This window comes from Electrophorus electricus, chromosome 15, assembly GCF_013358815.1.
Source record: "Electrophorus electricus isolate fEleEle1 chromosome 15, fEleEle1.pri, whole genome shotgun sequence".
In the NCBI taxonomy this organism is placed as follows: domain Eukaryota; kingdom Metazoa; phylum Chordata; class Actinopteri; order Gymnotiformes; family Gymnotidae; genus Electrophorus; species Electrophorus electricus.
Window position 1 is genome coordinate 18,627,938 of NC_049549.1, and position 10,676 is coordinate 18,638,613.

At 39.4% G+C, this 10,676-nt stretch overlaps 1 protein-coding gene across 1 annotated transcript; it reads left to right on the forward strand.

Annotated features, from left to right (window-relative positions):
• The first annotated feature begins 4,464 nt into the window (after positions 1-4,464).
• diabloa (diablo, IAP-binding mitochondrial protein a) lies at positions 4,465-7,433 on the forward strand. Its single transcript, XM_035533922.1, has 6 exons — positions 4,465-4,962; positions 5,083-5,218; positions 5,380-5,505; positions 5,724-5,834; positions 6,614-6,710; positions 6,807-7,433. Exons 1-6 carry the CDS (start codon positions 4,835-4,837, stop codon positions 7,010-7,012), a joined length of 804 nt encoding a protein of 267 aa, XP_035389815.1. The 5' UTR covers positions 4,465-4,834; the 3' UTR covers positions 7,013-7,433.
• Positions 7,434-10,676: the final 3,243 nt, after the last annotated feature.

Sequence of the window (10,676 nt, forward strand, 5' to 3'; positions counted from 1 at the left end):
TACATGCCACTTTAGTTTTGTCAACTGTGTATTTTTACTGCATTTTGAGGACTGCTGAGCTGTATTTTGGAGTGCAGAAAAGAAAGTTGAGTTTATTTCTTGGGAAGGGGGGCTATGAAAAATGCATACCAACTTTACGCATGACGCGCAGAAGAAGAATCTGAAAATGAACCAGAAGAAACACCAGAAGATGCTATTTTCTGCTCAATGTACAGTACTTTTATTGTAAGCGGGCTTTTAAATCACACAGCAAACAAGCAGAAAGAATACTAACTTAATGGAGAAAACGGGGAGAAAAAATACGAACTGGGAAACGTTTCTAAAACGCTAAAGTGAGAACACAATTAAACAAACCAAGACATTCACAAAATTCAAGTGACAACATTGTACTCCCCCATTGATCCAACCCTACGTCCGGTGGCTGACAGCACTCAGCCCTCCCCTCAAGGGTCATCTGTTACAGCCTGGACAAAGTCCCTTAGGCACACAAGCGTGTGTCATTCATGCTGTGGCCTCCATGCAGCCAAAGACTCAACCTGCCCACTATCTTGGCACCTCCAGTCTCTATGCACCCACTATCCTGGCACCTCCAGTCTCTATGCACCCACTATCCTGGCACCTCCAGTCTCTATGCACCCACTATCCTGGCACCTCCAGTCTTCATGCACCCACTATCCTGGCACCTCCAGTCTCTATGCACCCACTATCCTGGCACCTCCAGTCTTCATGCACCCACTATCCTGGCACCTCCAGTCTTCATGCCCCCACTATCTTGGCATTGTGCCCTGGTGACTGTGCAGTGGTCACCCAACAGTTCATTAACAGGCCCTGGACAAGGCAAGCTAAGCTGTGCTCTGCTAGGAAATGTTCTGCTGGAAAATCTTGGATCCTGACATTCATGTAGATGTTACTTTGAAATGTGCCACCTAAACATTGCTGCAGAGCAAGTACACCTGTCCATGGCAATTATATTACCTCAGGGCAGTGGTGCATTTCAGCAGGACAATACCACACTGCACAATGTGATAGAAAAACAGTTCCAATCCACAGAGGCCCCACCTGGCAACTTACAGGAGGAAAAGGATCTGCTGAAAGGGTGCCATGCAGTATTAGATGTAGGTGTGTGTACGTTGCCTTCAGAAGTATACTGACATTTCCTGCTCAATTTCTTTACACTGTGATTGGGCTAGAACATTTAACAGAAGCATCCTATCCCTGACATTATTTCACCTATCAGGGCATATTTAGGTTTTTAAATCACATTACATTACTTAGAAATCGTTCAAGAAAAGCTCTTTCCAAAACCTTTTTATACTTACATGACTATAATTAAAGTGTTCTAACACTGATATCAGTGCAAAATACTAAATCATACAAAAAAGCCAGTGTGGTCAATAGTGTGGTCAACACAAAAGCATTTGTGTGACAACTTAGAAACTAAATTGCATGCTGGGTATTAGGAGGCTTGCTGTCAACCTGGATATCAGGTGTACTCTCACCCACGCCTTCATCCCACATCACTGACACTCAGGAGTTAACTGACTCCCTTAATGCTGATTCCTCAAATCTTATGTGGCTAATTATAAAATCTGTTTTGAGAATAATTAAGATAGTCATCAATTATTAAGCACTCGTTCTTATGCAAGTGTATGATTGGGTTTCACATATTAGCTTGGAAAATGTCACAGAGGATTGTTGGGTAATATGAGACTCAGCACACCATCATACCTGTTGTAATTAGATCAAAGCAGAATGGAAAAACAAATCTTTGCTTAATGACTTTAGTCTCTGATTAGCCCCTGGGAGAGATAGCCTCATCCCTCATATCACCATACCATTCATTTAATGGTCTAAAGTTTCTCGACAGTATCTTAGTTAGACAGCATTTGTCTCCTAGAGTGTAGGGTCTGTTTATGTGAATACAAAATTGGTTATGTAGCACCATTTCAGATTCACACCATATAAACATTCTGTACAAGGCAGCATGTGAAGTCAACTCAGTTCAATGTTGTGTATGCATTTAAAATGGGTAACACAACCAGGGCAACACAGCCAGGGCAACTCTGTTTTGTGCAGCATCTCTGCTTTGCACAGTAAAAGATATGCTAACATTGCAGAACTTGTATCCATAACAGGAACTTCATCTGATGATTAATTTCCCAAAATACTGTTAACTAATATATAAAAACTCCACACATTCATTTTAAATACATTTTATATAATAAAAAAAAAATCTTTAGTTAATTGTGGAGTTATTAATACCTTTGATAAAGATGGATATAACTCATATATGGAAAATGTATGCTAAAGACATTTTGAACAATTTATGTCAAAGAAGAATAGTGGGTTTTTTTTCTTTAACATTTACTTTCAGTAAATACATTAGGAGTGCACCGTTACCCCAGACCCTTTACACATCTATTTGGTCTTTACATCTGTCCTAAGAACTACTGTCCTTAGTGCAGACCAAATTCAGACCAAACTGTCTGAGATTAAAGGTATCCTTTCAAAATGAAGTTTTTGTTCTCAGTGATTTTGTGGAAGTACATGTGTGTGTGTGTTGGGGGGGGGGGCTGAACTTAAAAAGGCCTATAAAGGAAAACACTAAAACATGACCCACAATCCCAGCTGTGTGTTTATCAGTTTTTACCTTGTTTGCAACTCTTCTAATATATTAATAAAATATCCACTGCCACAAAATTAATATGTTTCAAACATAATAACTTAAATCCAAGCCTCAGTGACCGTTATCTTGTTACTGCCAGTAACAGCTCCAGGTCTTTCCAAACAGACTGCTCCCAGGAGAGGTAGCCTGGAATCCAGCGGGTTAAACCAAACACTGCAGGTCACCATAGACTCTACTGAGCCAAAACTGTCCCTGAAGAGTTTAATCTCTGGTTCTGATTCCATAAAACCAAACGTTTTAAAAATTTTGTAGCCTGCATAAATGTGACATAGACTATATGCAAAAATATTGAGCATTTAAGAATACTGTGTGTGTCTGGAGTTCTTTTTGGATTCAAATGCAAATAATATTATAAATGTATAACAGTCAGTCTGTATTTTTAGCTCCAGAAATGTCCATACTGATTTTGTATATGTGTATCTGTATTCATGCTCAAAGTCCAGAAAGTTAGGAATACTAAAGCCCTGACTTTCTCTGACAGAAATGTGTGCATCCTGTGAACATGCTGAAACAGTGCATAACTGTATCTCCTTAGCTAGTGGCAGGAGGACTTTTAATTTGACATATAAAGAAAGTAAATAGCCAGACTAAATGAATGCACAGCTCACGCCTGAGTGATGTAAACAGAGTCTGTTACCACATTACTGGGGCTGGTAGCGTAATCTCCACAATACATGGAATAGTGAAAAAAAAACCAAACCTGTTTGCTTTATATATTTGCTTTATTGCAGAAATGCCCCCTTTTACACTATTTCTCTGGTGACTATTAGACATGTTATCTTATTTGCTTACTCATTTGGCTTTCACTTTATTCAATTTGCTACTATTGGTGAGAGCAAAAAGTAAATGGTGGTTTTCATGAACATGAGTTATTCTATACCATGCTGTAAAGCAATGAAAACTTTAATGCCATGCTAAAACAATTTACGTGTTAATATCAGTCTGTGGTAACACTGATTAATATAATCAATCACTAATCAACATCCAAACAATATTAATCATCAAATGACAAAAGTCTACTGAAATCTGAAACTGTATGGTATCCATATTTATTACAAGAACAAACAAAAACTATGTACAGTAGCACACTTCTGTTACTGTCCTCTGTACAATAACACACTTATGTCCCCATGCTGGGCCTGTGTGAGAAAGCAGTGATTTACCTTCATCAGCATACAGTGGTGGATCTGGGTTTAATAAAGCTGTTATAGCTTTTGTTTAGGGAAACTACTGCAGTGGATTTACTACAGATCACATACAGCTTTGTCACAGAATTTTTATAAAACTCAAGGAATCATTTTTGTACATTGGTCTTCCTCATATTAACAGAAATCTAATGCAAAAACCAACAGCCAGCAACACACAGAACAAGGATTAAGGCTTTGAAAGTTCAATAACAGAAAAATACACATGGGTTTTAAAATAGATTTAGGCTTTTAAATAGATGCACATGTACATAAAGTATAATCTTTATGAATCAGTAAACCTTTCCTTTTAAAAGGTTTTGCAAATCCATCAGTCTGGATTATGAAAGTAAATTGTATCCTGGGACAGACAGACAGTATGCAGGAATTACAGCTAGGTACCTTCCAAATGTCAAGGGTCAAACAGGACCGCCCCTTAACCCTTATCCTACATTTGCTCTTTGGCTTAAGGTATTTGCACGTAGGCTTGTATGTGTTGTTTTGAGTGCTGTGCATTGTCCGTTAGTCAGGCCTGGTGTTACACTAGAAGAGAATGTTCATCAGCCTTTGTCCTCCATCTGTTTACCAAACCCCCGTCCCGTTCGCGTCCACCAACCTTTCTGCTGACGCAGTGGGTGGGACTTGCGTCAAAGCACGTCTCTCCTTGAACTTAAATCCTCGACTTTCTGATTAGAGTTTTTGAGTACACTGGTCAATGAACTACCTGGACAGAGTACAATCTCGCCTAACCGTATAAATACACGCATGTCGGGCTGTCGAAGTCACTGAACCGCTGAGAATATCGGAAGTTTTAGAACCTTTTTAAACACATCACACTGAGCACAAACTTTACTTTTACTTCATATTAGGCGAATGCGATACTGGTTTATATTACACACAGGCACGACACATCTGACAGTGTGAAGAAATAGCGAATTCATCTGCAAGAGGGAACGCAGATAAAATGCAAGCTTTGAGACACTGCGGGTTGTGCATGTCCAGGGGCGGATCTCTAAGCCGGACCGACTTCCTCCTCAGCGACGGAAACATGGCAGCGATTCGTCGCGTAGCTGTTTGCTTAAATTTACTCCGGTAAAAGTCACCCTGTAGTTTATTAAAGGAAATATTACACATTATACAAATAATACGTGAATAAAAACTACATAAAGTATATTACGACTTCACTAACGGGCTTTACATTTTTCTACTTAGGGGCACTGCCAGTACCTCCTGCAGTAACAGAACACCGGTGAAGCAGCTCGTTCGCGCGGCCGCAGGTGCGCGGGGTGGCGTCGTGTCGCTCGGCGCAGGCGCGGGCGCGGGACTGTGCGCCCTGCCTTACGCTCAGGTAACGACCACAAAACCGCAGTGCACGTACAGTCCACGCCTGTTCGCTATATGTCAGCCTGCAGTTCTTAGATCAGGCAGTTAACGGGACAGTCGGTAATACCGATATTAGTGTAATTATAGAGCATATGGGCTAAATATTCAAAACCTCTTTTCTTGCAGCAAGTGGAAAACCTCTCACATGAATCTCTGGTTCGACGGGCATCATGCCTGGTCACAGACAGCGCCAGCACGTACCTTTCTCAGACCACCCTGGCCCTGGTGGAGGCTCTCACCCTGTACACAAAAGTATGTATTTCTGTTTTACGGTCCGGTACGCTTTGTGCATTTTGGGGAAAAATCTGTTGGGTTTTTCTTTCTTTTTTAAAGGTGTTTAGTATATGAATAAATACGAAATATATCACTTGGGCAACATGTATTTGCAGTGTGCTTGTCTTAGTTTTAGAAGAACAGTAAAATGGGATGAAGTTAATCTCTCTTTCTCGCCCTCACTCTGCCTCTCCCAGGCTCTACACACCCTCATTGCTCTTCAGAAACGCTATTTGAACTCAATTGGAAAACTCACGCCTGCTGAAGAAGACAGCATTTGGCAAGTGATCATTGGCCAGCGAGTAGAGGTAACGTCTAACGGGTGTGGTGTGGGTGTGGTCTGGGTGTGGTACTAGGTAAAAATGAATTTAATTAATTTAAACCATGTAAAATTAAATGTAGTTAAGTGCATGTCAGTATTGGACAGTGCTGGACGCAGTTAACTGGTTTATTTTATTATTTGTCATAGTCACCATCAGCCAAGCTATACAGATTAAAATCATGAGTAGATGTCAATGTTTTTGACTTCTTTGTCAGAACTGAACTGAAGTCACCTATTGAATTTTTATTTATTTTGATCATGACCCATCTTCCATCACTGGTGCACCACGTCCTGATCAGTTAATGTTGTTTCCCACCATCAACAGCTGTTAAAATATAATTAAACAAACTAAGGGGCATGTTCATTTAAAGTCTGGGGCTTTGAGCAGATCTGTAATAACAGCTGTGTCATGCAAATATAAATATACCTTTTAAAAAAATACTTTCATCTAGGTCAGTTACCTTCACGTTTAGTCTCAGTGTCAAACACCTTGAGGTATTCAGAGTTCTTACTCTGGGATTTTATATAGTGCTATCTGGTTGTAATAACTTAAATGATTTATGTAATGTAATTTACTTCAGTCAACAAGCAAAGATGTCTTCTCTAATCATTTTTTAAACGATGGATATTAAAGGAACACTTTGTTCTTTCTGGGGTATAACTGAGTAAATCCATTAGGAAAGAACATTCCATAACAGTCTATGTTGTGCTGACAGAATTGTATTGCAGGTTATGTTAATTAATTATTGTGTATCTCTTTATCAGGTTGGTGACAGGCTGGATGAATGCAAGCGCTTTGAGTCGAATTGGATGAATGCCATCAGTATTTGTGAGCTGTCAGCAGAAGCAGCCTACAGATCAGGTATGTCATCATGATCTGCACGTTTACCCCGTGATTCTGGGGCAGGTTCTTGTCTATTGTGCTTTGTCAGTTGATTCTCTCCTGGTGCTTTTGCAGGAGCTGAACATGCATCCATTGCGTTAAAGACCAGCCTACAGGTGGCGCAGTCTAAGTTGGAGGAGATGCGTGGACTCCGGGTGGCTGCTGAGAAGAGTCTGGCTGAAACTAAAGCAGACGAGATACAGAGAATGGCTGAGTACTCCTCCAGCCTGAAGATGAATGACCTGGAGGACCTTCCTGAAGCCTATCTCCGCGAGGACTAAGAGAACTCGCAAGCAAAAAGAAAAGACTTCTCAGACTTTAAACGGCCTTGTGCAGAGCTTCACACAGCCAGCAAGCTGTCTGGTATCTTAGGAAACCAGAGTGTGAACAGTTGGAGCCAACTCTGTGGCACCGGTTCAAATGTAAGGAGCGAGAGAGAGAACAGTATTTATTGAACATAATTTCAAGATGGGTGTAGGGAGATATACTTGCAGTATTTTTTCTTTCTGTACGGTTTAGTTTGTGTCACTGGAGAAATGGTACTTTATGCTCACTGTTCTAACTGAAAATTTCAAAATTTGAAATTTGTAAAAAAGTTTCAAAATGTAAAGAATGTAATTGAGTCAAAAAAAAGTAATGCATTTCTTCTGTCCTTTTGTAAAGGGATGTAGGTGCTGTCTGCAAAAAAAAAAAATTATCAAATACCCACAGTTAATCGTGAGTTAATCCCATTCAGTCTAGTACTCGACTTGGCCTGAGGCACAGAGGAATGGTTGGTGTGCATCATGTTCTGTGATTGTATAACAGAAAAGTATGGCTAAAAGTTTATACAAATGTAAATAAAGCTTTTTTTTCCTAATGTTCTGTCTGTCTGCATTAATGTACTATACACTAGCTAAAATATCTTTATCTTAACCCCTGTGTCCATCTGTTGATTCAGTCAACATGTTTCAAGGAATCATGGCCATAAATCAAGTGTATATATGTTTTGTCATGGTTGTTATAGAGTGGTGTGAAAGTGTTTGCCCCCTTCCCGATATCTTTTTTTTTTTTTGCATGTTTGTCACACTTAAATGTTTCAGATCTAACAAATTTAAAATTAGAGACAAAGATAACAAGTAAACACAAAATGCAGTTTTTAAATGAATGTTTATTATTAAGGGGAAAAAAAAAAACCCATACATGGTCCTGTGTGAAAAAGTGATTGCAGTATTTTGATATATTTAAACTGGCCCATGGTGCCTGGTATGCGATAAATGGGTCCGACTCCAAAGTATGAGAAACATCTCAAAACCGTTATGCTTGCACCTCCATGTTTTACAATCTTCACAGTGTACTGTGGCTTGAATTCAGTGTTATGGGTTGTCTCACAAACTGTGGCCCCAATAAGAACAATCTTGCTCTCATCTGTCCATAGAATGCTCCACCACTTCTCTTTAGGCCAGTCAATGTGTTCTTTGGCAAACTGTAACCTTTTCAACACGTCTTTTTTCAGCAGTGGTACTTTACGAGGGTTTCTTGCTAATAGTTTGGCTTCATGTAGGCATCTTCTGATTGTTGCAGTACTCACAGGTAACTGAAGATTTTTGATTTCCCTGGAGCTGATCATTGGATGCTTCTTTGCCATTCTTGTTATTCTTTGATCTACATGGATGGTAGTATTTCTTTTCCTACCATGTGTTTCGGGTTTTGTTTGCCATTTTAAAGCATTTGAGATCATTTTAGCTGAGCAGCCAATTATTTTCTGTACTTCTTTATACATTTTCCCCTCACCAATCAACTTCTTGATCAAAGTTCTTTCTCCTTCAGTACAACGTCTGGAATGACCCATTTTACTCACTGAGCAAGGGCTAAAACCAGCAGATACTTTTGCTGCCCTCCTTCTTTAAATAAGGGTCATAACTGACACCTGTTTCTTTATAGAATGAATGAGCTCACTCATTGAACTCCACACTGCTATTCATTTGAACACACCCCTTTCATTAAATGAATCAATTACACCCAATTAGCAGCATGCATGTCATGACTGTTGGCGACCCATCGCTCCCATCACACAGTAACCCATGCTTTGTTTGTGATGCACAGCCTGTGTTAATCCTGGTTTGTGGTTTCTCTGCCTGTTTTGAATGTTAAATGTTATGCTTCCTTTTTTTGTCGTCGTGTGTTTAGTTCCGTTTAGTTAATCATGTATTCTCTTGATCTGTGTATCGGCTCTATGACCCTCATCTGTTCCGATGATTTTGATTTGCCCATAATAAATCTCCCTCTTCTCCGCACATGCATCTGCCTCCTAAGCGCTCAATGTTACATCCTGTATGAATGTGACCTGTGTGTATGTATGTATGTCCAGTGATGGTTGGTGCTCTGTGTGTGTGTGTGTGTGTGTGTGTGTATGTCCAGTGATGGTTGGTGCTCTGTGTGTGTGTGTGTGTGTGTGTGTGTGTGTGTGTGTGTGTATGTCCAGTGATGGTTGGTGCTCTGTGTGTGTGTGTGTGTATGTCCAGTGATGGTTGGTGCTCTGTGTGTGTGTATGTCCAGTGATGGTTGGTGCTCTGTGTGTGTGTATGTCCAGTGATGGTTGGTGCTCTGTGTGTGTGTGTGTGTATGTCCAGTGATGGTTGGTGCTCTGTGTGTGTGTGTGTGTGTGTGTATGTCCAGTGATGGTTGGTGCTCTGTGTGTGTGTGTGTATGTCCAGTGATGGTTGCTGCTCTGTGTGTGTATGTATGTCCAGTGATGGTTGCTGCTCTGTCCTGGTCTTTACCTCCTCTCCTTCTCCTGAACTGGTGCAGTCCCCCAGGGGGCTGTGGTTTCTGATAGAGAGTACACTGTGTGTAAATTGGCTGCTGCTTCTCACCAGTGTGTGAGTGATTGTAAAAGCTGATTTCTGTCTCTAAAGCATCCTTCAATTTGAGAAAGATGCTATATATTAATTATATTAAATTAGTATGCTATATTTAGGTCAACTCAACCAATCAAATATTCATCATTACCATCACCATAATAATAATAATAATTATTATTATTACTTATTATTATTATAAATATTTACTACTATTGCTACTACTACTAATAATAAAAATACATTCCCATTTATTTACATAGTATATGTTTTTATACAAGAATTGGTCCAATAGCAAAAATGCAAGTAAGAAAATAAATATTTTTCCTTTATCAAAGGTGAACAGGGTTTAAGCAAACCATTCCTTAAAAATTCTAATTCCTATTTCTACATAGTTAAAATAATTGTAGCATTTACTGTTAGCATGGAGACAATGAAGCATTTTTAATTAGTACACAGGAATGTGTAATAAATACTGTAAATGTGAATGTAAATTATTGGTTACACTTGACTACTGGGTCTGCAGAAAGTTTTTGGATGGTAGGCCTAGTAGTGACACTTAGACACAAGTATACAATTAAACAGATGTACAGTACTGGGGAATGAGTGTAGGTGCCAGGTGGGATTTTTAGAGGCTGGAGTGTATCAATTGAACCAGCAGATGGCGATCTCATACCGTTTATTTGGGGATTTTGTCATTGTTGTCTTTTTTTAAAGCATGGTATGTTATTTTGTGAGGGTGGAGTTAATGTATTTTCAGAGTGGAAAAGTCGAACCAGAAATTCATTGAAGAACTGGAACACACGTCTGGCTTGTGTTGTTCTGTTTTTGTTTTTGTTTTTTTCTTTTTCCTTGGACTGCATCTTATGACTAGCTATGAATTACCTTCTCCATAATAATTACGATCGACCATTCCGTTGAAATAGATGTTTCAGCATTATTTATCTATATTAATTAATTTACTTTAGTTTCTGTATGTAATCTATTCTCATTGCGCTGCAAGTTAAGAGAAATTTAAGCACTGAATAAAACAATACTTATACGGTTTAACACACACACCAATGTAGACCACATGGATTTGTTGGGGTGAGGTGCTACAAATGGC

What these genes read in the sequence shown, in the direction of transcription:
- diabloa (XM_035533922.1), top strand. Translation starts at nt 4,835, where the DNA reads ATGCAAGCTTTGAGACACTGCGGGTTGTGCATGTCCAGGGGCGGATCT. An exon ending in GCGCCCTGCCTTACGCTCAG is followed by an intron (nt 5,219 to 5,379) that starts GTAACGACCACA and finishes CTTTTCTTGCAG; the next exon opens with CAAGTGGAAAACCTCTCACA. An exon ending in CTCTCACCCTGTACACAAAA is followed by an intron (nt 5,506 to 5,723) that starts GTATGTATTTCT and finishes TGCCTCTCCCAG; the next exon opens with GCTCTACACACCCTCATTGC.